This window comes from Thalassophryne amazonica, chromosome 14, assembly GCF_902500255.1.
Source record: "Thalassophryne amazonica chromosome 14, fThaAma1.1, whole genome shotgun sequence".
Taxonomy (NCBI): Eukaryota; Metazoa; Chordata; class Actinopteri; order Batrachoidiformes; family Batrachoididae; genus Thalassophryne; species Thalassophryne amazonica.
Window position 1 is genome coordinate 99,034,080 of NC_047116.1, and position 27,700 is coordinate 99,061,779.

At 42.2% G+C, this 27,700-nt stretch overlaps 1 protein-coding gene across 1 annotated transcript in view; it reads left to right on the forward strand.

Annotated features, from left to right (window-relative positions):
* rif1 (replication timing regulatory factor 1) overlaps nt 1-27,700 on the forward strand; it is a 246,301-nt gene that overhangs the window by 42,829 nt on the left and 175,772 nt on the right. Inside the window, exons 7-11 of the mRNA XM_034185865.1 lie at nt 2,561-2,750; nt 21,111-21,203; nt 21,371-21,509; nt 21,854-22,005; nt 26,264-26,375. Of these exons, the coding sequence (XP_034041756.1) occupies nt 2,561-2,750; nt 21,111-21,203; nt 21,371-21,509; nt 21,854-22,005; nt 26,264-26,375 (686 nt within the window). The remainder of the gene's footprint in view (nt 1-2,560; nt 2,751-21,110; nt 21,204-21,370; nt 21,510-21,853; nt 22,006-26,263; nt 26,376-27,700) is intronic.

Sequence of the window (27,700 nt, forward strand, 5' to 3'; positions counted from 1 at the left end):
TTCAGCTCAAATATAAACCTGAGTAAACCACGCGCAGACTTGGGAAGCAAGGCTTTCACAAAAGCAGCCACATCTCCTTGTTCACTCCCCTCTGGGATTTGGAATATTCGAAGGTTGTTTAGTTTCAGCCTGTTTTGTAGATTGTCACAAACAGCTGTGAGTTGTTCTTCATATGCCATAGCACACGATGCTGCCTTGCCTTCTTATCCTCCATTTCATTCACTCTCCCCTCCAGCTCACAAATCCTTTCCTGGTTGTCACCCAGCTGCCCTTTAATAACGGTCACAGCTTTTTCCAAACGCTCAAGGGTCTGTGCTGTTTGTTTCTGCCCCTGAGTGCTTTCTTTGCCAAGTTTTCTCTTTTCCTCCATCAGCGACGTCTCAGCCTCCCACGCTGCCTGCTCCCTGAAGCTAGTAGCATCTAAGCAAAATGACAATTTCCTGCTGATACTGCAGGAAGCCTGTAGGGAGGCAGTGCAGAGATAGCCTGGTCAGGCAACACATGAACATGACAACCTGCAGCAAAAAAGGATCTGGAACTAGGATCAGATTTGTCCATTTTTAGTGAGAAGCAATGCCCGGATGTGAGATTTTGCAGATATCTATTATTGATAGTATTGTGGCTAGGCAGGCAATACTTAAATTATTTTTGCTTAATGGAAAAATAGAATTAAACAAATTTAAGCTGTAAATAACATCAAAGAGGGAATCGAGTGAGATTAAAGATAATTTTTCGTCCTGCTCACTGAGCTTTGATCATAATAGATCAACACTTTCATCTCGTGTACATTATGAGCTGTAGAGCTTTTTAAGAGCTCCATTTCGGGAAGTAAAAATCACATTCATTTTCTTCATTGATGTTTCAGAAAGAATGTTTGTTTTAAAATTGCTTTGAGTAAAATTTCTGTCAGATTTGTACAGAGTGTCACATACAGCCGTAAATGAAAGTGTGTTTGAGTTCATCAAGTGGATAAACAGAAGGGTAACGTTCTGGATCAAATCAGAGTCAGTAGCATGGGTGACCACCATGTGGAGCAATTAATGCAGCTAATCTTCTGCACATGGAACCCACTAAATGGTAAATTTTCTATTGAGGAATGGTTGAACAAAAGAGTTCAGTATCTGGATACAAGCGCGAACACGATCATCCAGAATATCCCATCGGTGTTCTATGGGTTTGACATGTCCCCTCCCTGTGTTACAGACCCTCTTTCTTAACCAGCTGATAGTCGACTCATGAACATTTAAACACCTGGTTATGTTCTGCATTGTAAAACCAGCACCCAGCATGCCAGTGGTATGGTGCATTGAGGAAGAGTTCAGTGAGGTGTGGCATGGCAACAATGCAACAAATTTCTAAATGTATCATTTCTCAATCTCGAAAGAAAAGGGTGATCACATGGGTTGCAACAACCATAGGGGTATCACACTGCTCTCTGTGCCGGGGAAGGTGCTTGCAAGGATTGTTGTTAATGGGATTTGATTCAGCTACTTGCTACTTAGCGTCCAAAGCAGCTTGTCTTCACAACCAATAAGTCAACCATCGGCTGCATTCTAGCTTTGCGAGTACTCATGGAACACAAGTGTGAATATCAATCAATCAATCAATCAATCAATTTTTTTATATAGTGCCAAATCACAACAAACAGTTGCCCCAAGGCGCTTTATATTGTAAGGCAAGGCCATACAATAATTATGTAAAACCCCAACGGTCAAAACGACCCCCTGTGAGCAAGCACTTGGCTACAGTGGGAAGGAAAAACTCCCTTTTAACAGGAAGAAACCTCCAGCAGAACCAGGCTCAGGGAGGGGCAGTCTTCTGCTGGGACTGGTTGGGGCTGAGGGAGAGAACCAGGAAAAAGACATGCTGTGGAGGGGAGCAGAGATCGATCACTAATGATTAAATGCAGAGTGGTGCATACAGAGCAAAAAGAGAAAGAAACAGTGCATCATGGGAACCCCCCAGCAGTCTACGTCTATAGCAGCATAACTAAGGGATGGTTCAGGGTCACCTGATCCAGCCCTAACTATAAGCTTTAGCAAAAAGGAAAGTTTTAAGCCTAATCTTAAAAGTAGAGAGGGTGTCTGTCTCCCTGATCTGAATTGGGAGCTGGTTCCACAGGAGAGGAGCCTGAAAGCTGAATATCACCTGTGCTTCTTTGCAGCCTATTTTGATTTTTGAAAAGCGTTTAATTCAGTTGATTGGACTACTCTCTGGCACATCATGAGAATTCATGGAACCTTAAGAAGTTACTGGAAATCATAGCCAGCCTATACTGTGATTGCTGCATGGAGTGGAGGCAGAGACTCTTGAGTTCAGTGAAAACCGGTGTTCCTTGGGGATGTGTTCTGATCCTGTAGTGTTCAGTGCTTGCATGGACTGGGTGTTGGGTCGGGTTGTGTGAACCAGTAGCCTAGGTGGCTGGGTTGTAAGGAAACCTTTATTAACCTTGGCTTTGTGTATCCCTGAACACCAAACCGTTGCATATTTTTAGTATTGGTCAATATTTTATGTAAATAAGCCTGCAATTAGCCTTAATATTTTGTGTGTCTGTATGTAGGATGCTGGAACAGGTCCCCCAAGACATGGCTACTGGGGCTGTGCGGTGGGCAAAACTGGTCATCCCCTTGGTGGTGCACTCTGCTCCCAAAGTGCGTCTTCGGGCTGCTGCAGCTATGGAGATGGGAATGCCTGTTCTGCTGGAGAAACAGATGGAGGTGGCTACAGTCATCGAGCCCATGATGTCCTCTGTGAGTACTTCTGTCAGTAATTTGACAGACTTCACCTACGATGCACTGGTGGCCTGTCCAAGGTGAACCGTGCGTTTAACCCCCTGGAGTCTTGGTTATAATTGAGCGTTTTTGACTACTTTTGGTTTTACTTTCATAATTTACCTTTAAAAACTGTTTCCCTGGCCTTGTTTGGTATCATATTTTTTAGCACAACCTCACCTGTGTGACTATACCATTTTCTTTCATTCTGACATACTGCATTAAAACAGTGACCCTAAATTCACTCCAAAACCTAAAATTTGAATCTGAAAAAAGTTAGTTTTTTTTACTGTGAAAACCAGAAATATGTTTAACAAGCCATTTTTATAACATAGAATGCAAATATAAATTGTAAATTTCAATAACATATGTAAAAATGTAGCACAAACAGTTATATACAATAATTCACATTAAAATGCAGGAAACTGTTTCAGTGTGGGCTCAAAATTTGGCACTTCCTGTTTCAGTCTTAACTTGCCCCTGAATTCCTGCGAGATCCCGTGAAATCTCCTGTATTGTCAATCCAGGAAGTGTCGATCCAGGAAGTGTTTAACATTTGACATTTCCTGCTTCACTGTGGACTCAAAATTTGGCACTTTCTGTTTGGGACTCAGTGTACCATGAGTGAGCTTTGCCCCACTGTGCAATTGAATTTATTTATTTTATTTATTTGTTTATTTTGGCACACAAACTCGACAATGACAAAAACTGATACACGACAATTCCACAGTGACATGTGTGACCAAAAAGGGGGTGAGCAGAAGCAAAGCTTATAAACGCCCACCCCATATATACATACATCATGGGTTAAAGTTCTCCGTCACCGCAACGGATTTCCGTCATTTGGAAAATTTAACCACACATACGCGTGCGCACGTGGTGTCATGCGTGTTTTGGGGCCGAAATATGATAGTCTCACTGTCAAAGCAACATCCCATTCTGCGCTAATCAAAGCAGCAGCAATGTCGGCGTGGACTGCGGCGGAAGGGACTGTGTGAATTTTCACTCCTCTCCGCTCTGTTTACTGCTTGCTATGAGCCACGGTCCTTCTCCTCTCTTTCTTCGTGGGAACATTGGCAGACACTCCCCAAGTTGAGCGAGGCGTGGCTTTGCTTTGAACCAATGAAGCAATGTCTCTCTACATGTACTCACTGTGGTTAAACTAAAAACACAGCTGCAGACTTGTGACATGTTTCACGTTTGTTCGGTTCAGGGAAAAGAACTTTGCAACAAAATAAAACAAAACTAAATAAAACATGAACATGTCTGGTTAATCAAGGCACTCGACTTTACTGCCACATGTGGGACAGTGCACCCTAACCCCAGTGGTTCCCCCTGTGGGTGGCGAGCCCACAGGGTGGAGATGGAAAGTTGACGTTGCCTTTTCGGACTGTGCCCAGCTACCAGGCATGCGCTGATGGTCCCTCTGTCCAGGCGTGGCTCCAGGTGAGGGCCCCGGGTTTCCTCCAGGCCGGGTCATGTTTTCTCTTACTTGTTTTTCCATGGCATCATTGTGAGCTATTCACAGTTCATTTACGCTGACGCTGGCTTTACACGGTTGTATACATTTCTTTTATTTCTGTTTGGCGCTCTTCTGGTTAAGTGTATCTACTCTGAATGTTATTTAACTACAGTCCTGTTGTGAATCACTAACGGTTAGCTTTCGGTAGCAGCTAGCTTTCACTAGCAGTTAGCTTTCGCTAGCTAGGTCGACTCCTCGCCTCCCCCGTCATTACTTTTCTAGCTGTTTCTTTTTTACCTGTTTACTTAGTTTTTTCAGTGTAACTACTGTGAATTTTAGGTAATTATTTTACTCCTGTGTAAATCTTAGGAGTGGTTAGCATTTTTGCTAGCGGTTAGCTTGCATTAGCTAGTTCGACACCCCCCCAGCATTTGATTTTTTTTTTTTTATACTAATGTTAGTTGACTGGTTAGTGTAACTGTTGTGAATTTTAGCTTAGTAGTTTACTCTTGTGTTAATCTTAGGAATGGCTTACTTGTAGGAGGGTTTTTTGTTCATACAAGTCTAATACCGCTGCTACTTTTTCAGTGTAACTGCTGTGAATTCGAATTCATTTATTTGTGTCTGTGTGAATCCTGTGTGAGCCTTAGGAGTGGTTAGCTTATCCATTATTGCTTAGCTCGTGCTTGCTTGGCTATACTCTTGAATTTCTTAGTGCACATTTACACCCTCCGTAAATCCTGCATGATGTTGGAAGATAGGGTAGCTCTCTTAGAGAGCTGTGTCCGTACGTTAGAACAGCTTCTTAGCTCAGTGGAGTTAGATGTTACGGGCATTCCAGACGAGGAAACCCGTGGTGCCTGGTTGTGGTACCCTGATCACACGATCGGCTCTCCCCCAGCGGACTTTAGTGATAGGGGATTCTATCACCCGCAAACTCAGGTTACAGATGCCGGCTGATGTTAAATGTATTCCTAGGGCCAGAGCTCCCGACATTGCATCCCATCTTAGGGTGCTGATGCTGCAGAAGGGAAGACAGACTAAGGAACATGACATGAGATATAGTCACATAGTTATTCACGTCGGCACCAATGATATCAGGATGAAGCACTGAGAGGTCACAAAAATGGTCATAGAGAGGACTTGTGACCTTGCCAGAAAGATGTGTCGGCATCGATTAATAGTCTCTGGTCTCCTCCCCTCCCGGGGTACTGATGAGGCATTTAGCAGACTGACATCATTAAATAGGTGGTTGGCGCAATTTTGTAGACAGCAAGGCTTTAGCTTTATTGATAACTAGCCTTCGTTCTGGGGCCGCCGTGGCGTGCTGATGCCGGATGGCCTCAACCCTACTGGGGAAGGCACCAACATCTTGTCTGCGAACATACACTCAACAAAAATATAAACGCAACACTTTTGGTTTTGCTCCCATTTTGTATGAGATGAACTCAAAGATCTAAAACTTTTTCCACATACACAATATCACCATTTCCCTTAAATATTGTTCACAAACCAGTCTAAATCTGTGATAGTGAGCATTTCTCCTTTGCTGAGATAATCCATCCCACCTCACAGGTGTGCCATATCAAGATGCTGATTAGACACCATGATTAGTGCACAGGTGTGCCTTAGATTGCCCACAATAAAAGGCCACTCTGAAAGGTGCAGTTTTGTTTTATTGGGGGGGGGATACCAGTCAGTATCTGGTGTGACCACCATTTGCCTCATGCAGTGCAACACATCTCCTTCGCATAGAGTTGATCAGGTTGTCAATTGTGGCCTGTGGAATGTTGGTCCACTCCTCTTCAATGGCTGTGCGAAGTTGCTGGATATTGGCAGGAACTGGTACACGCTGTCGTATACGCCAGTCCAGAGCATCCCAAACATGCTCAATGGGTGATATGTCCGGTGAGTATGCCGGCCATGCAAGAACTGGGACATTTTCAGCTTCCAAGAATTGTGTACAGATCCTTGCAACATGGGGCTGTGCATTATCCTGCTGCAACATGAGGTGATGTTCTTGGATGTATGGCACAACAGTGGGCCTCAGGATCTCGTCATGGTATCTCTGTGCATTCAAAATGCCATCAATAAAATGCACCTGTGTTGTTCATCCATAACAGACGCCTGCCCATACCATAACCCCACCGCCACCATGGGCCACTCGATCCACAACATTGACATCAGAAAACCGCTCACCCACACGACGCCACACACGCTATCTGCCATCTGCCCTGAACAGTGTGAACCGGGATTCATCCATGAAGAGAACACCTCTCCAACGTGCCAAATGGCAGCAAATGTGAGCATTTGCCCACTCACGTCAGTTACGACGACGAACTGGAGTCAGGTTGAGACCCCGATGAGGATGACGAGCATGCAGATGAGCTTCCCTGAGACGGTTTCTGACAGTTTGTGCAGAAATTCTTTGGTTATGCAAACCGATTGTTTCAGCAGCTGTCCGAGTGGCTGGTCTCAGACGATCTTGGAGGTGAACATGCTGGATGTGGAGGTCCTGGGCTGGTGTGGTTACACGTGGTCTGCGGTTGTGAGGCTGGTTGGATGTACTGCCAAATTCTCTGAAACGCCTTTGGAGACGGCTTATGGTAGAGAAATGAACATTCAATACACGAGCAACAGCTCTGGTTGACATTCCTGCTGTCAGCATGCCAATTGCACGCTCCCTCAAATCTTGCGACATCTGTGGCATTGTGCTGTGTGATAAAACTGCACCTTTCAGAGTGGCCTTTTATTGTGGGCAGTCTAAGGCACACCTGTGCACTAATCATGGTGTCTAATCAGCATCCTGGTATGGCACACCTGTGAGGTGGGATGGATTATCTCAGCAAAGGAGAAGTGCTCACTATCACAGATTTAGACTGGTTTGTGAACAATATTTGAGGGAAATGGTGATATTGTGTATGTGGAAAAAGTTTTAGATCTTTGAGTTCATCTCATACAAAATGGGAGCAAAACCAAAAGTGTTGCGTTTATATTTTTGTTGAGTGTAGATAGAGCTCTACAGGGAGGTTAACATTAGGAATTTACAGCAGGCCGTGGAGCAGGTGATGAGAGACCCTGCAAGGCTTATGACAAATGTGGATGTGGAATCCATCAGCTTAGCGGGGAAATTAGTGCTGAAAATCCACTATGGTGATAGTGCAGTTTATCTGCCAGGGAGTGAAATTCAACAAGTTGAGACTATGGCCTGCATAAAAATCATAGAGGGATATGCTTTCCAAACTTAATACCCGTTACTATATTGGATGATGATGAAATTGAGGATGGCCCAGTGGTTGGTCCAGCAATAGCAAAGATTTCGTGTCTGCTACCTACAACGCGCGTGGAATGTCTGAAATGTAAAGCTACTTCTAGGCATCTTATATATGCTACTCTGGAACCACCCCTAAACCCAAACAGTTCAACTGTCAACCCCACTGAGGTCCTGAGACTGGGTCTCATTAACATAAGATCACTGTCCTCAAAATCATTGTTGATCAGTGATCTATTTATTGATCATCACTTTGATATGATTGGGCTATGTGAAACCTGGCTGAAACCTGCACCTGGTTCCCCTTAAATGAGGCCTGCCCACCAACATATACATTTAGTCACGTCCCTCGTGATGCGAAGCAAGGGGCGGGGGATGTTGCTCTTATTTATAAATCTAGGTTTAGCTTATTAGCTGTTGGGGGTCACAAATATAACTCGTTTGAGCATCTGATTCTTAGCTCTGCTCAGGATATTATGCGTTGCCAAGGTCAGAAGAATAAAAATCAGCCGTATTACTTTGTCACTGTATATAGGCCTCCTGGCCCATATTCTGAATTCTTAGATTAATTTGGTGCGTTCATCTCTAACTTGTCAACTAGTGCAGACAACATTCTGTTCATTGGTGACTTTAACGTTCATATAATTAAGCCTTCTGATCCCCTCTGCAAATCATTTATGGAAATTGTAGATGTTTCTGTGTAGGCTCTCAGTTGTCCAGGTGGTTTACATAGTGGAGAAGCTTGAATCTTCGACTGGACTGGGTTGCTTGCTGCAGTTCATCTCCACCTTAAAGACACTAACCACACGTTTGAGGACAAGGAAGTTAAAATATTAGCCAGAGAGAAGAAATGGTTTGAGAGAGGGGTCAAGGAGGCATTCTTTGTGAAATGTTGAAACCCAGCCTTAACCGGGGAGACGGTCTGAGACACGCTTTATCCCCTGTTTACAATGGGGTACTCAGGTCAAAGCAGTTTCAGTCTTTTGTTTATGGTAATGAGTCATTCACGTCATCAGCAGAGTCATCAAGGGAGCCATCAGGAGAGGGTCTGTCCCATCATTAGGAGGGACAGCTGCCCTGTCATTAGGAGGGTGCTAACTACAGCACAGTAGGTGCTAATTAGAGCTGTTGTTTAGTCACTAGCCTATAGCAGTCTGCCTCTCGGTAGGGGGGGTCTGGTTAGGTTTAAAACTCCAGCTTTTGTGACTTCTTGATTATTCTTCTCTACAAGAGTCAAGACAGAAGTCAGACCACAAGAGCAAGAATTTTAGCTGAGGAAGCTTCTGCGATTTGAAGCAAAACGTCCTCACGTCAAGCAACCCAGTCCAGTCGAAGATTCAAGCTTCTCCACTAAATTGTAGATGCATTAGGATTTCGGCAATGCATTTGGGATTCGATACACATTACTGGAAATACCCTGGATCTGGTTCTTGCACGTGGTATTGCTGTCACGAATATTGACATCATGCCTCTTACATCAGTGGTCTCTGATCAGTCACTTATTAAGTTTACAGTTTCGCTGCCATGTTTAGTGGAACAATCACCTTATATATCACTACAGCGATGCCTCAACTCCTCAACTAAGACTTAACTCGAATCTAGACTGCCTGATGTTTTAGCTTCACATTTGACAAATACCCAGTCAGTAGACAGAATTGTGGATAGTTTAAACTCAGTGCTCAAAACTACACTCGGCATGATTGCGCCACCTGTGTTAAAACCGCGCTCCCCCAAATCACAGTCACCTTGGTTCAATGATTACCTGCGTGACCTCAAGCATAAGGAAAGAAGTCTAGAACGGAAATGGCATCATTCAAAATTAGAAGTATTCCACCTTGCATGGCATGATGCTATCTTAGACTATAAGCATGCATTATTAGCTACAAAGAGGACCTGGAAGGTGACCACTGGAACTGAAGGCAGATTTTTAAAATAGTTTTAGTTTGTTGGGACTTGTAGCGGCTGGTCATGTTCGTTTTTATTTGCGAACACAATGTGTAACCCTTTGACTTTTCACAGGGTTTAAGGACAGTTTTCCTCAGTTAACACATGTCAGCTGTTTTTTATGAGATTATTCAACATTAATTCTTGTTTAAAAAGTTTCTCCAAGATTGACAGTTTTATGACATTTGAGAGTCTACAACCTTAATACTACTTAATACTACTCAATTGAATACACTACAAAGACAAGATATTTAATAAAAAAAGGAGAGTTCTCCACGCTTCTGTACAGCACAGAAATCTGGTGCAACCAGGTAGGACTGACTTATAGCTGAAGCAACACAGAAGTAGATGCTGAAAAATTTATTAAGGTGCTGAAAACATGGAAAAAGACTGTTTTGATGTGCAAATCACATTTTCATCAGAGTCCTGAAAAGACCTGGATGGTGCAGCCTAGATACTAACAGGAGCCAGGTGTCATAATGCGTAAAAGGGGCGTGGCCATTTGTCAATCATTGCATTGCATTCACTCATTTTATTTTTTTGTGTGTGTGTGTGGGGGGGGTTATCTTTCACAGCTATGCTGATGATACTCAGTTATAACTGCTGGTAATCTCATCCACATAAAATCCTTAGAAGATTGCCTTGCATCAGTGAGAAGTTGGATGTCTAGAAACTTCCTACTTTTAAACTATGATAAGACTGAAATGATGGTTCTTAGTCCAGTGAGACATCTGCATCAATTTGACCAGTTAACGCTTAGTCTAGGCTCGTGTGTCATACATCACACTGACAAAGTGAGGAACCTTGGGGTAATTTTTGATCCTACGTTGTCCTTTGGCCTCCACATTAGAAATATTACGAGGACTGTTTTCTTCCACCTGTGAAATATAGCAAAGATTTGTCCCATGCTGATGCTGAGACCCTGATCCATGCATTTATGTCTTCTTGATTGGACTACTGCAATGTTCTATTTTCTGGTTTACCGCAGTCTAACATTAGGTCTCTCAATTGGTTCAAAATGCTGCAGCCAGACTTTTGACTCGAAGCAGAAAGTTCAACCACATTACACCCATTTTGTACTCCCTTCATTGGCTTCCTGTCCCAGTGAGATCAGATTTTAAGTTTCTGCTACTAGTCTATAAAATTATTCATGGACTGGCACCTCCCTACCTAGCTGACCTAATTAAACCTTATGTACCGGCCCGGGCTTTGTGTTCTCAGGGTGCAGGACTACTTTGTGTCCCTCGGGTGAATAAGACGTCTGCGGGTCACAGAGCTTTCTCTTATTGTGCCCCTGTTCTGTGGAATGATCTCCCTGCATCAATAAAACAGTCAGATTCTGTGGAGACTTAAGTCCAGACTTAAGACGCACTCCTTTCGTATGGCTAGTATACTGGTACAGTTTTGTTTTACGCTTTTTACTCTTTTATTCGGAAACGGAGCGTGCCTCGGCCTTAACTTTACCTAAATTCTGTCTTTTTGTGAAGCTTAGGGCTAGTGGCCGGTGATCACCTTAGTATTTCTTCTGTTTTTCTTGTTGATTAATGCTGACAAATTATACTGTATTTCTTGTCTTTCTGATGCCTGATTCTGTTTTTTCTCTCTGTTTAAGGTGCAGCTCCATCCAGAGATGGGAGTTGTATTTGTGCTGCAGACCCTCCTGTCCTGTGCACCAACAGCATTTCTTGTATATTCGACCATGAATTGTTGTGTGAATTGTTCTGTAATTTATGTTTGTAGCATGGCCCAAACAGAGGGTCACCCCTTTGAATCTGGTCTGCTTGAGGTTTCTTCCTCAGAGGGAGTTTATCCTTACCACTGTTGCTCTTGGGGTTGGTAAGGTTAGACCTTACCTGTGTGAAGCACCTTGAGGCAACTCTGTTGTGATTTGGCGCAATATAAATGAAAATAAATTGAAATTGAAATTCATAATGAGCCACACATTTTCGGCGACAGGTCTGGACTGCAGGCAGGCCAGTCTAGTACCCGCACTCTTGTACTATGAAGCCACGCTGTTGTAACACATGCAGAATGTGGCTTGGCATTGTCTTGCTGAAATAAGCAGGGACATCCCTGAAAAAGACATTGCTTGGATGGCAGCATGTGTTGCTCCAAAACCTGGATGTACCTTTCAGCATTGATGGTGCCATCACAGATGTGTAAGTTGTCCATGCCATGGGCACTAACACACCCCCATACCATCACAGATGCTGGCTTTTGAACTTTGTGCTGGTAACAATCTGAATGGTCTTTTTCCTCTTTTGTCTGGAGGATGTGATGTCCATGATTTCCAAAAACAATTTGAAATGTGGACTCATCAGACACAACACACTTTTCCACTTTGCATCTGTCCATTTCAAATGAGCTCGGGCCGAGAGAAGGCGGCGGCGTTTCTGGATGGTGTTGATGTATGGCTTTTGCTTTGCATGGTAGGGTTTTAACTTGCACTTGGAGATGTAGCGACGAACTGTGTTAACTGAAAATGGTTTTCTGAAGTGTTCCTGAGACCATACGTTAAGATCCTTTACACAATGATGTTGGTTTTTAATGCAGTGCCACCTGAGGGATCAAAGGCCACGTGCATTCGTTGTTGGTTTTCGGCCTTGCCGCTTACATGTAGAAAGTTCTCCAGATTCTCTGAATCTTCTGATTATATTATAGACTGTAGATGATAGAATCCCTGAATTCCTTGCAGTCGAATGTTGAGAAACATTGTTCTTAAACTGTTGGACTATTTTTTTTTCACACCTTTGTTCACAGAGTGGTGATCCTCGCCCCATCTTTGCTTGTGAATGGCTGAGCCTTTTGGGGATGCTCCTTTTATACCCAATCATGACACTCGTTTCCAATTAACCTGTTCACCTGTGGAATGTTCCAAACAGGTGTTCTTTGAGCATTCATCAACTTTCCCAGTCTTTTGTTGCCCCGTCCCAGCTTTTTTTAAATGTGTTGCAGGCATCCATTTCAAAATGAGCAAATATTTGCACAAAAACAAAAAAGTCTATCAGTTTGAATATTAAATATCTTGTCTTTGTGGTATATTCAATTGAATATAGGTTAAAGAGGATTTGCGAATCATTGTATTCTGTTTTTATTTACATTTCGCACAACGTCCCAACTTCATTGGAATTGGGGTTGTATAAATAATAACAACATCCCTGCCTTGCTTCGAACCACGAGAAACGTGACTAAATGTGTATGCCGGTGGGCAGGCCTCATTTCAGGGGAGGGCAGCTGTAGGTTTAAGCCATGACATAACCCAGTCATATCCAAGTGGTGATCCACAATTAGATAATTCGTCAACAGAGATTTTGAGGAGAGTGATTTGATGTTAATGAGACCAAAACTAAGGACCCCAGCGTCATTAACAATTGAACTGTTTGGGTTTAGGGGTGGTTCCAGAGTAACATTTCTAAGGTGCCTGGAAATAGGTTTAGGTTAGAGACATTCCACACGTATTGTAGGTAGCAGACATGAAATTTTTAATATTGCTGGAACAGCCAGCGGGCCATCCTCAATTCCTATGCCATCCAATATAGTAATGGGAAAATAAGTATTTGACTCTGTCACTTTTGCAGGTTTTCCCACCTACAAAGAATGGAGAGGTCTGTAATTTTTATCGTAGGTACACTTCAACTGTGAGAGACAGAATCTAAAAAAAACAAAACAACAAAAAATCCAGAAAATCACATTGTATAACTTTTAAATAATTAATTTGCATTTTATTGCATAAAATAAGTATTTGACCCCCGACCAACCAGCAAAAATTCTGGCTCTCACAGACCTGTTAATTTTTCTTTAAGAAGCCCTCTTATTCTGCACTCTTTACCTGTATTAATTGCACCTGTTTGAACTTGTTACCTGTATAAAAGACACCTGTTCACACACAATCGATGATTCTGAGAAAGCTCAGAAATACACAGGAGGACCTGGTCAATGACCTGAAGAGAGCTGGGTCCACAGTCACATAGATTACATTAGTAACACATGATGCTGTCATGGTTTAAAATCCTGCAGGGCAGCAAGGTCCCCCTGCTCAAGCCAGCACATGTCCAGGCCTGATTGAAGTTCACCAATGACCATCTGGATGATCCAGAGGAGGCATGGGAGAAGGTCATGTGGTCAGATGGGACTAGAATAGAGCTTTTTGGAATCAACTCCACTTACCATGTTTAGAGGATGAGAACAACCCCAAGAAAACCGTCCCAACCGTGAAGCATGGGGGTGGAAACATCATACTCTGGGGGTGCTCTTCTGCAAAGGGGACAGGACGACTGCAGCGTATTGAAGGGAGGATGGATGGGGTCATGTACAGCCGGGGCAACTAAGGAGGGGCTCCGTAAGAAGCATTTCAAGGTCCTGGAGTGGCCTGGCCAGTCTCCAGACCTGAACTCAATAGAAAATCTTTGGAGGGAGCTGAAACTCCAAACCTGAAAGATTTGGAGAAGATCTGTATGGAGGAGTGGACCAAAATCCTTGTTGCAGTGTGTGAAAACTTGGTCAAGAACTACAGGAAATGTCTGACCTCTGTAATGGCAGACAAATGTTTCTGTACCAATTGTTAAGCTCTGTTTTTGTAGGGGGTCAAATACTAATTTTATGCAATAATATGCTAATTATTTAAAAATGATACAATGTGATTTACTGGATTTTTTTTTTTTTTTTTTTTTTGATTCTGTCTCTCACAGTTGAAGTGTACGTACGATAAAAATGACAGACCTCTCCATTCTTTGTAGGTGGGAAAACCTGCAAAACTGACGGGGTCAAATACTTATTTTCCCCACTGTATCCCTCTATATTTTTTAAGGACATGTCTGCGGAAGCAGGGCACAGTCTCAACCTGATAAATTTCCCTCCCCAAAAAAAACACTGTCACCACCGTGGATTGTCTGCACTAAATTCCCTGCTAAACTAGTGGATCCTACACCCACATTCGTCACAACCCCTGCAGGGTCTCTAATCCCCTGCTGCTTGACCTGCTGTGAAATCCTGGTCTTCCCCTCCCTGCAGAGCCCTATCTATGTTCGCAGACAAGATGGCGGTGCCTTCCCTAGTAGGGTGAAGGCCATTCGGCATCAGCAGTTTACATTTCTCCAGGAAATGTGGAATTCGTCAGGAAGGGCATACGGCATAAAACGTGTGCCAATTCAACATGCATCTCCACCTCGGATTTGCTGTGGCAACCGCGCGGCAAAGAAGGGAGCATAAACAGGGAGCTACAACATAAAGTAAGTCCGGAGGGACTTTATGTTGTAGCCTTATTCCAAAATGGATGAAATTCATTTTTTTCCTTCAAAGGTCTACACACAATACCCCATAATGACACTGATCATCCCTGATATGTTTCTACAGCTTAATTGGAATCCACCTGGAGTAAATTCAGTTGATTGGACATAATTTGGAAAGACACACCTGTTTACATATAACAGTGATGAAAGATTTCTGGAAATTACCGGAAATCCATATTTTTCACCATTTTTATTTGCGTGGTGAACATTTCTGGGTTATTTTTGATAACATACGAATACATTCATTCAGTTCCACACCCAAACAGTTAGTGGTGGTAATGTGCCATGTTGGGTTGCAGACACTGTCCAAATAATTATGATCCAAGGTTTTAGGTCAGCACTCTGTTTCTACCAAACAGATGCAGAATCACCCAGGCTTGACCCAGTAATGGCCCAGTCACACGGCACATGACGATTCCTGAACAAAGGGAAACAGTAAAAATAATCACTATTCGTTGGGAAAAGGTGGACGAAAGAGCTTTATCACCAAACAGCCTGCGACGCAAGAGCTCAAAAGGGACGAAAGAGGAAATTAACAAAACCGAAGCTACCTATCAGGACCAGTGGTACCGCATGGCTGGACACAAATGCAGAGCTCAGACACAGATGGGATTTGGCGATAAGGTTTTACTAAAACAACAAGCAGGGTCTGGTACACGGAAAGGCAGTCAAAAATCAGCAACAGTGTCAGAAACATTAGGCAAGGGCGTGGTCCAAGAAACAATCAGGCAGTCAAAAAACAGCAAGAAAAACAGGTCGAGAAAAACTTAAAAGATAGGCTATGAAGCGAAGGCATAAAGCATAACAAACAGGCGAGTAAACCGTGCAACCCTTGAAACTAATATACACCCTGGTGATGAGCTACCAATTAGAAGCAGGTGTGTGGAAACCACCAGAATAGGGGTGTGGCCCAAGTGTGCCCTGCCCACCACCAGGAGAGACAGATGAGAGAAAGTGACAGACCAAGGCCAAGCAGAAAAAACCCACAAAAGAAATCACAAAACATAACCTAAGCAGAGCAAACAATAAAACAAAACCTAAACCCTGACACTAGCGATCTCGAAGCTTTAAACGAAATGTGCCTGGAGCCACAGCTGGAGCTGTCTGCAACTCTGAGTTCCAGGACTCGGTGCTGGAACAGTGCTCATAGCACCTGAGTCCTGGAGAAACTGCAAACAAGCTGTGGACATCTGTGTGCACGTCTGTGGACCGACCTGCTTTAGTTACTCATCCAGAACAAAAGAGGGATCATCTCCATCATCATCAGAATCCATACTGTCTGACGACACGGTGCGTGCGCCGTCTTGCTCCAATTAAAAAAAAAAAAAAAAAAGTGTGCTGTGGTCGCTGATCTATCACTGTATTATATTCTAAGCCATATATATTGATTTATAACAGGAAACTGTCAAAAGGGGGAATAAATGTGTAAAGATGATTGAATGTATCAGAGCAGTAAATTGATCAGTCCATGTGAACGCCACGCATTGACTTACATGTGTAGTTATTTCCACCAGCTGCAGCTGATCCACAACGTGAATTCTGTCTTCCAGAACAGCTCTTTATATAATCTTTTAAATTATCTACCTGTTGCCACATGTACAGAAGGGCTGGATTGTCATTCCTACACTCATATTGTTATATTTAATAAAAAATAATAAGCACACGCTGGAGCTGCTGCTGCCGCTAATGCTGCATTCAAGTACCGTCGGAAATTACACAACTTTTTTGTTGTTTCAAATTCAGTAGTTGCTTGTGGCAAAATAATTAATTGTATCCACACAAAAGATTAATTCTTCCCTATATAAGGTGCCTGAGTGCATTGAACCTGACTCTCCACCCAGATTAAAAAAAATCCAAGCAAACAGGCTGAGTTTGCTCAGTAATTTCCGATGATACATGAACACAGCAGCAGCCTCAGCACTCACAAACCGGCTTCTGCACTGTGTGAAAATGTTCAGTCAAGGACGAAGTCAAATTAAACAATAGCATTACAAAAACTAATACAATTTTTAAAAAAACGTCAAGAACGGCAGCAAAACGACACACGGATGAATTCGTTCAAATTTTTCAACAGTTTAAAAATCCTGACGAAGTGCCAGCTGCAGGAATGAAGCTGCGCGAAGGTTAAACGATGTCAACGAAAGTCCACATTTCTTGTTTTGTCAGGGCTTCGTTGCCCTTCGTTGCCTTCATTGCCCTCTCACACACGGAGCGAGTTGCTGTGCTCTGTTTGTTGTGTTCGTGCGCGCACATGTAAACAAAGAAAAGAAAAAAAAAAAAACTGGCTGGCTGTGGTTCCTCTCTCTCTCTCTCCCCCTCAAACTCTGTCATTGTGTTATAAACCAGTCACCATTTGTTTTATTATACATCTGTGTAGTTAATAAAATTATCTTCACGGACGATTAGTTAACACGTGCACGTGAAAAAAAAAAAAAACTGGCTGCCGCTGCGGTTCCTTTACGGAACCTGGGAGAGGTCACTTAAAGTGATATTTTTTTTCTGGCCATGATGATTTGTGCACACGTTTTCCTTTGAGCCCTCGAATTAATAAAACGTGTGCACATTTTCCTTTCGTTCAAAATGAACTCCATAATATGACCTAAATTGTCATCCTCATGACAGGGAGACGCTTCGCCCTCAGCATCCTTTTTAATGTGCTTAAACTCCAGATGATGCCATGCTGGGTAGCTGGAGTTCTCTGCATGTCCTTGTGCGCCCAAACCATGATGATACACCCTGACCAGATCCATTTCTAATGGGGAAATGTATCACACTGTCTCCTGGTTTGTTGGCTAATAGCCACATTTATGTGTCAAGACAATGTTGAGTACACATTTTACAAATTGTGGCCACGTTTAAGTAGATCGTGTCCTTGTTTTACTCAAACAATGCTTAAAACGTGTGCACAATATAATAAAACGTGTGCACAATATCATAAAACATGTGCACATTCTCTCCACATGCAAAACATTTTGCAATGACACTTCCAGAGCGCCGTAGTTCCTCGCTCTCTCTCACCCCCTCAAACTCTGTCATAATTGTGTTATAAACCAGTCACCATTTGTTTTATTATACATCTGTGTAGTTAATAAAATAATCTTCACGGACAGTTAATTTGCGCGCGCACGTGGGAAAAAAAAAAACGATGCTGCTGCTCTCTCCTCAAACTCTCCCCAGAGAGGAAGAGTCTGACACATCAGAGGAGGAGTCTTAAGGTTGATATAAGACTGACTTTTGGTTGTGCAAGTAACTTTTTTTGGTGCAAGTAACTTTTTTTGAGTAGCACCAGTGCAAGTAGGTTGAAAAATGTATTTCGACCCTTACTATTCCTGATTGGCTAATTTTTCGAGATGATATTCTAAGCTGGGGGTGGGATTGGTCATAAAGTCTGAAAACAGTGGCACAATTCACACCCACAAGTCAAAGCTGCATGCTTCCTCCCTGTTGTTTGCTGTGCCACAAAGTGGTTGAATATGGTAACTGTTGCTGCGAAGGCCATTGAATATTGACAGATTTACTCTTATTTTTTATTTTTTCATGTTTGTGTAAATGTAATAAAAAGAAAGTATGATCCTCTGTGATCTGTCAATAGCAGCAACAGCTATTAGCAAGATCAGTAAATTCAGTGATGCGTGTTCATCAAGCCAGACAAAAAAAAAAAAAAAAAATCTGAATTCAGACAAAGTCCTGAAAACCTTCATCACTGATACTTGTAGTTTCTTACCAACAGGTAAGAAACTATAATCCAATAATCTCCAAAGAAGAAGATGAAGAAGGGTTATTTTTTGTTTTTGGTTCAGGAATTTATTAAATCATATTTTTGGGGACTGCTCGGTGGTTCTCCTAAGGGTTTACTTTGTTGTGGACATAACTTATGAGCTGTGTATTTCTTCCAGTCATCAACATTAAGTGGAGATAACAGGTGAAGCTCCCAGCTGCTAAAAATGCTAACGCCGTTAGCATACAGACGAGAGTTTGTAAGTCATTACCACAAGAGTTTGAGCAACAGAGTTTTTGCAGATTTGTCTGAGCATCAGCTCACATTTGCCTTTAACTGCATGAAGTTAAATCAATGACTGTCAAGCTGAGTGACTGTTTTATAGTCATAAATTGTTGGACCTATTTTTATTTTTACCAAATAAAGCTACACAGTTTTTTAATTGTTACTGGTGTAACTACAAGAAAAGTCTCAACTTTAAATAACTTGAACTTAAAAAAAAATAAATAAAAAAATAACTTTCGAGTAACCAAAGAAAATAGCACACCGCTGTTTCATATTTTATATTTTAAAAAAAAAACCCACATCAGAAACTTTTCAACATATGCTGAATGAATGAATCTACCAGACTTAAAAATGTACACATCATTTTTCATTGTTGGTTGTCCATTCGGCTGCTCCCGGTTTTTTTTTTTTTTTTTTTTTTTTTTTGTGTATGTGTGTTCGGAGTCGCCACAGCGGATATAACCAGATCCGCATTGATATTTTGGCACAGGTTTTACACCGGATGCCCTTTCTGACGCAACTCCAGTGTTACCTGGAGAAACGCACACAGCCGCTGGTGTTCCAAAGAGGTCTCCTATCCAAGTACTAACCAGGTCCCGCACTGCTTAGCTTCTGAGATCTGATGGGATCAGGCTTACACAGAGCAGATCGGCTGCTACACATCACTTTTCATGCCATTTCTTATTTACTCGTAGTTGCCCAAGGTTCCTTATAATGTTAATCAAGAAATTATCTCAACAACAACAGATAAGTTATGGTTTTAATTTACAGATGAACATCAAACATTTCTAAAGAATCATTTTTTTATTTCTAAAACTTTTAATTTCAAGTTTTTTAACTTCAAAATGGGGACGGGCACAGAAACATTTCTGATACTTTGACGGTTCCATTGAGGAGGTGACCAAGAACCTGATGGTCACTCTTTCAGAGCTCCAGCATTCCTCTGTGGAGAGAGGAGAACCTTCCAGAAGGACAACCATCTCTGCAGCAATCCACCAATCAGGCCTGTATGGTAGAGTGTCCAGACGGAAGCCACTCCTTAGTAAAAAACACATTGCAGCCCACCTGGAGTTTGACAAAAGGCACCTGAAGGACTCTCAGACCAGGAGAAACAAAATTATCTGGTCTGATGAGACAAAGATTGAACTCTTTGGCGTCATGTTAGTAGGAAACCAGGCACCATCCCTACAGTGAAGCATGGTGGTGCCAGCATCATGCTGTGGGGATGTTTTTCAGCAGGAGGAACTGGGAGACTAGTCAGGATTGAGGGAAAGATGAATGCAGCAATGTACAGAGACATCCTGGATGAAAACCTGTTCCAGAGTGCTCATGACCTCAGACTGGGGTGACGGTTCATGTTTCAGCAGGACAATGACCCTATGCACACAGCCAAGATATCAAAGGAGTGTCTTCAGGACAACTCTGTGAATGTCCTTGAATGGCCCAGCCAGAGCCCAGACCTGAATCCTACTGAACATCTCTGGAGAGATCTGAAAATGTCTGTGCACTGAGGCTCCCCATCCAACCTGATGGAGCTTGAGAGGTGCTGCAAAGAGGAATGGACCAAACTGCCCAAAGATATGTGCACCAAGCTTGTGACATCATATTCAAGAAGACGTGAGGTTGGAATCACTGCCAGAGGTGCATCAGCAAAGTATTGAGCAAAGGCTGTGAATACTTATGGACACGTAATTTCTTGACTTTTTTTTTATTAGTAAATTAGCAAAAAAAAAAAAAAAAACTTATTTTTTATGTTGTCATTATGGGGTGTTGTGAGTAGAATTTTCAGGAAAAAGTGAAAAAATTTACTCCATTTTGGAATAAGGCTGTAACATAACAAAATGTGGAACAAGAAAAGTGCTCTGACTATGTTCTGGATGCACTCACAATAGTGAACAGCTTATGATTTTGGCAGTGAAAACATTTTTCAGGCAGAACAAACTTTTTGTTTATTTTTGCTTAAGTCTCTGCACCTATATTTCACCTGGCTGCAGCATATAAATGGTTACTTTCAAGATGTGGGAATGGACCGATTGTCTGCCATGCAGGATCCAAGGCAGTTCTGTTGTGTCGTGGGTGTGGTGAAGGGTGGCAAAAGCTTTTGTGTTTGGTGTGATTTTGAGTCTCTCTGTCCCTGTTGAAGGAGGAAATGTGGACACCAGAATCAGGGTTCACGAACAGCTTGATCGTCCATTTTATTTTCTCTTCTGGCCGATGAGCTTTTCCTAAGGCTGGTCCTCACCCGTATCTGTCAGAATGCAGTCGTGTGTTTGTGGAGTTTCGACTCCATTGTTGTGGTACTTGTCCTAATGTCACATATTACGTCTGCCTTAATCCTTAATTTAACACCTTATTGAAATATTTTTCACAGAAACTGATCCCAGAGCTGCAGAAACTCTTCATGTCTAGGAATGAAACCAATGTCCTGAAGCTCTGGCCCTTATTTGTTCGACTGCTAGGAAAGGTAAAGTATGTCTGTCTCTGAAGTGTGATCCAGTTTGGATAATATTTCAGATTTTTGTAAACAGACTAGTAGAGTGGCGAGTTTGCTCTTTTAGGGATAGCTTAAATAAGGAGAAAATGGTCTGTAGATTGAAGAGTGCTGACATGGTTCTCTGTACTTCTCCACAGATCCTCCACAGAGGAGGTCCCTTTATCAACTCTCTGCTCCATTTAGAGGAGCTGGGTTTCCGGACATCTTCTCCTACCATCAAGAAGATTGCATTCATTGCCTGGAAGAGCCTCATAGATAACTTTGCTCTCAATCCAGGTGAGTGAATAGTTTAATGCTGCTCCAGAACAACCCACCGTTAAGATGGAACACTGGTGTCCAACAAGCTGATGTTCAGTCTGTATCCAAAATTAGGCCAGACTGAGATGCTGAAGCTTGTCTGGACCTGCTGCCTGCCATGCTCTTGAGTCCCTTCAGAATGGGTGTCTAAACCCTAACAGGAGTCCCAGGAAGGACTGGCACAGGTCCAAACTGAGCTCATTGCAGGGAAACCTCAGATGAATCAAAATAAGCCCTTCAGACACTTGGATGTATCTACTCCTGCAGCATACCTAAGGCTTTTGCTTTTTCTTCTTATTTTTCTCCTTCTTTTTCTTGTGAAGACATCCTGTGCAGTGCCAAGCGTATGAAGCTCCTGATGCAGCCTCTAACATCCATTCATGTACGCACCGAGGCCCTGATGCTCACCAAGCTGGAGGTCTGGTGGTATCTGGTGGTCCAGCTGGGACCCAACCTGGCATCCAACTTTGAACAGGTTTGATGTCTTTCTGGAGGTGGAGCTGTTTCTATTTTAAAATGGCTCCAAGAAGACAAGAGAGAGTTTAACACACAACTCTCTAATCATAAACCAAAAATAAGTAGATCAGGCGTGCAACTCATGGTGTGGTTGATAGTTAAATGGACTGCATTTATATAGCGCTTTTCCATCTGCATTAGACGGGAGCAATAGGGGATTAAAGGCCTTGCCCAAGAGCCCTTAGTGATTTTCCAGTCAGGTGGGGATTTGAACCAAGGAGTTTTTAGTCTCAAGCCCAACACCTTAACCACTAGACCATCACCTACCCCTAGATAGTTGGCTCATCTATGGCAAATTAATCACCTGCATTAAAGTTGCTTCGTAATAGATTTGTTTAAACAAAACATAAACTCATGGGATGGAAACCTGAACTCAGTATCATTACCTGATGGTAGTAAAAATACATTTAGTTTGTCCAGAATCTTATGGCCTTTCAGAATTAAGAAACTGTGCTAAACAGCTACAGTTCTTCTGTAATTATTGGTTTTTATTTTGTTAAACCCTTTAAAAGAAAGTTTTGATTCATTGATGTGAACTCTGTTGTGGTGGTGTACAGACACTGTCCAAATAATTATGATCCAAAGTTTTAGGACAGCACTCTGTTTCTACCAAACAGATGCAAAATCACCCACGCTTGACCCAGTAAATTGCATCTTCCCTGAGACGCCACGTTCCTGGGAGTGATGTGCATTCTCTAATATCTGAAAAAAAAAAATTCACATCGCATTTACCTGTAAATGGTGTCCACCGTTCTCTCGTTGATCACTGTACGTGATGTAAGGCCATTCCTGATTGGCTAATTTTCCGAGATGATATTGTAAGCTAGGTGGGATTGGTCATAAAGTCTGAAAACAGTGGCACAATTCACACCCACAAGTCAAAGCTGCATGCTTCCTCCCTGCTGTTGTCTGTGCCACAAAGTGGTTGAATATGGTAACTGTTGCTGTGAAGGCCATTGAAGATTGACAGATTTACTCTTATTTTTTATTTTTTCATGTTTGTGTAAATGTAATAAAAAGAAAGTATGATCATCTGTGATTTGTCAATAGCAGCAACAGCTATTAGCAAGATCAGTAAATTCAGTGAGTGTTCATCAAGCCAAAAAAAAAAAAAAAAAAAATTTGAATTCAGACAAAATCCTGAAAACCTTCATCACTGATACTTACAGCTTCTTACCTGTTGGTCATTTTCACACAATTTTCAGTACAAAATGGCAACTTTGATAAGGAAAATTTAATGATGACGATACACCAGGATGTACCAAATTGCATCATTTTTTTCCGTCTCAAAGAAAGAGATGTTCTGAGTAAGTTTAAGCAGTTTTGCTCACATTCTGAAAGACTATGGTCTGGAATAAAAAGGGGGGATTAAGTTTCATACATCATGGCACAACACTTTTGTTTTGACTGTATGAGACAAGAAGAACAAGGGCAGGTTGGCAGGTCAAATCACAGCCCTAACCATGAATAAATCCTGTGCCGGGTTTTCAAATATTTAATTACATTGCACGTTTACCTCACCTATAAATGTCTGTTCAGTGCTCAAAAATGCAGTTTAATCTCGTTTTGTGCCTTGTTCAGTAACATTAATTAGCTCATCCATCTGTACAATGTACAGATAAAATTCAGTTTGCTTCTTGTTGCATGTAGCAGTTGCATTCTTTAAATAATTAATTTTTCTGCCACTTATCTGAGTCACTGTGCCACTAAACCAAGCAGCTCACCCCACACTTCTCTATCATAAACCACCAAGTCCTCCAACTTCTCCTGGGGGATCCTCAGGCATTCCCAATCAAGCTGGGAAATGTAGTCCCTTCAGTGTGTCCTGGGTTTTGCCTGCGAGACATGGTGGCACTGTTTCAAAAAGAAGTGTAACTAATATACTGATGGGACTTGTACTCCCCACTCCCCTTTCATGGCACACTGTTGACAGATGCAACTCGTATTCCACTGTACTTCCTCTCCAGATTTACTTTGTATAGATTGCAAAATTCAATGGAACATTCCTGGGGTACACCCAGAGAAGCAGACCTGTGAGGCGTGACATGGTTACTTACTGGTTGTTGAGATGGCATGTGCACTTTTTTTAAATAATAGATTATGTTTCATAAAATATGAGTAGTTTTCATTAATGTCTAATCATACAAGTGATACAGATTTTAAATGGTCCTTGAATTCAGTTCCAAAGTAATTGAGTGGTTTCTAGAGTTGGGTATTGAAAACCGGTTCTTTTCAAGAATCGTTATGATTCGATCCACCGACGTCAATAGCCTTTTTTGCTTAACGATTCACTTATCGGTCCTTCAGAGTGGCCGTTGTTTTTGAGGGTGTTTATCAGGAAGATGATCATTTGTCTGCGTTGATTGCAGATCCTGCAGTGAGTCTGCAATCAACCGCTTCTGCAGTGGATCTGCTTGAAGCTTGAACCAACGAACCAGTGCTCCAATCCGTTGCTTCGTTGGTTCTCTGCTTCACTGCTTTTCAGAAGCGGCAAGTCCGCTTCATTAACCCCTCTCAAAGCCATTTAATGATGTTAATCATGGGTCACCTTTATGTGGATTAAAGTCTCTAACTGGGGCTCTTGTCTTGTTGCAGGCAAGAAATGAGGAATTGTCCTTTGTTCCGTTCGCACAGCTCCAAACGTTGCGCTATCTGCCGAGTCAAGATAGAAAAATAGTCTGGTCGGAATTAATAACTTCAAAGAAAATCGCTGTTTTAAATCAAATGACACCTTTTCCAAACGTTGTCACACCTTGATGATTTAGTCTGCATATGCTGACAGTTTTGAAAACTCTGCCACACGCTGTCATACGTCTAATAAATTAATGCAGCTGTCACACCTTGACGATCAACCAGCGTATGCCGACAGCTCCATTTCCACCCAGTAGTTCAGGTTAATACTGCACGGTATGGTGCACTTCAGAAACGAGTAATTTAACATTATTTAATTTTTTTATTTTCAGTTTTTATCTTGGACCATTTTTATTGTGTACCGAATGCTGAGTGGATTGGCTGTGGGAAACATTGCCGTGAATCAATGAAGTGCTGAGACTCTTTAAATGTTTAAAGTGCTGAGCGGCTGCTTCCTGGTCAGCGGATCATACCTGAACCAGAACTTATGTCCAGCATGTGCGGACGTATGAGTCACACGCTGGCATGCGTTGAAAATTTTTGGCATGCCCAAAATTTTTTGAGGAACTCAGCTTATTAGACGAACATCAGCGAGCTTCAGCGTGTTTCAACATGCTCTTAACTTATAAAAAAAACTTACCCTTAACTTATTGGACTTATGCCAGCGTTTTTTGTTTTTTTAATATGGTTGGCATATGCTGGCTAAATCGTCAAGGTGTGACAGGACCTTAATACAGACTACAAACTACAACCGACCAAAATGTTTTTTTTCCTCCCAAAATGAGACATCCTCTGTTCTTTATGAATTACATAGAAGTTGACGTGCAGTGCAGCCGGCTGAACGAACTCAGCTCAGAGGCTGTGGAGTTACATTTGTGTCATTAATGTCTGAAAGGAAATAGTAAGTCCCTTCGGCTTCTCCCTTGTTTTTGCACTTGGGGTCACCACAGGAAATCCAAGGTGGATCTGCATGTTGAATTAGCACAGGTTTTACGCTGGATGCCCATCCTGACGCAACTCCACATTACATGGGGAAATGTTGCAGGGGTGGGATTTGAACCCTTGCCAAATTTCTCGAAAGGAAATGGTTTTGAAAAAAAAAATCTTCAGATTTTGTTTATGTCCAGAGATCAAGGATCCAGTTACCAATTTCATATTTATTTACTTTAAGACTCAATAAAATGTTGTTGACATAGAAAACCTGTAAAGCCTACTTTTAGTACACAGGTATTGATAAGGTATTGAGGTATTGATAAGGGAATCAATGAGGAATCGGATCGGTAAGTGGAATCAATAATAGAAACGATATCGATAAAATCTTATCAATACCCATCGCTAAATGGACTGCATTTATATAGCGCTTTTCCATCTGCATCAGACGCTCAAAGCGCTTTACAATTATGCCTCACATCCACCCCAATGTCAGGGTGCTGCCATACAAGGCGCTCACTACACACCGGGAGCAATAGGGGATTAAAGACCTAGTCGCTAGATCGCTAGTGGTTTCTTTGTAACCTGCACAGTCACCGTTTGCACTCTGGTGTTTACGCTGGCTGGTTAAGTGGTCTGTGTCTGTCTCTGTCCAGGTTTCTGTTCCTCTGCTTCAGTGTGCCATTGGAACAGACTTGTCAACCATCCCAGGTGCCCCGAGAGCCTCCTCGCAAAATGGTGCCATCACGCCTGGAACACCAAAGACTGGTGAGGTGCACAGATCCGCCTCCAGCCATCATTTATCCACAATACAATGTGGCAGATCAGTGTGCGTGCACACGCATTCGTGCCAAGTATGAATTTGCAGTGTGAACCAACGTGACATTTCATGTTTTTCCTTTCTTTTTTCTGGTCAGCCTCATGTGCTAGTCTTCATCCATTCCTCCATTTAAAGCCTGAAACGCATTCCAAAAACAGTTGGGATGGGGGCATTTTATTCTAAATATAAGGATTAAATCATCACTTTTGCAGGCAGCTTTCTTAAAACAAATCGGGGAATGAGCGTGTGAACATGTCCATGTCATTGAATGTCATGTACAGCATTTACATCAATCATGGGGGAAATACAAACCATACAGTACAGTAACTCTCTGTCAGGTATGCAGTTCTCAAAAACTGAGTTTGTGTGCTGGAAGAAGAGCACAGAGGGAAGCCACCAAGACCTCAGTGAACACTGAAAGAATTAAAGGCTTCTGTGGATGTGAGTGCAGAAAGGGTTCACGGTGCAGCGTTTGCTGGTTTCATCCCTGTCCGCACGTTCATGTTGGAGTGGAGATGCGAAAGATCATAAGACATGAAAACGCATCAAATCGAGGCTCAGATTCTCCTTGTGTTTTACAAATTACAACATTTTCTAAATGTTTATTGCAGAAAGCCAACAAATGACCACCTTTAGCGAACACTTTTCACTTTTAAGTGGTCATTTTTTGAGCCAGTAATCTACTTTAGACTGAAGTCCATTTGTCATACAGTTTCATCACGACCAGTCTGCTCCAAATCTCTCGTCAAGAGACTGAGCATAATGCCGTTGCTGAGAGTTTTGCTATGTGGTGAAACAGGCAAAAACTTGTACGTGATAAATGCGACACATCACAGAACAAGGAGCACAAAGTTCTGACTATCTGGACATAATTTTTACTTCAAAATCTAACCCCCCCCCCCCCCCCCCAAAAAAAAAAAAATTAAACAGTTACCTGATAGAGCACTTGTTGTGCCTCCAAAGAAAATCTCTTCTTCAGTCTTAACCTTCCGTAAGCATGTTGAAGGTTCCAGTGAAAGCAGTCTGACATTCTGTTTCACAAACAGCTGAGGAAGAGTTCCACTACAGTAACGCTCACAGATAATGGATTAATGTGGACCAGCGAATTTCATCTGTTAGAAATCAACTATATGTATAAAACAGACAAAATCCGTTATGTGTATGTAACAGATTAGTTACACTGAGGAGGTGCTGAACGATCTACGGGGAATCCTCAGCACCAATTAGGGTTACGTGTCCTTGATTAAGGGCCTGACCTTGAATTAGGACCTGC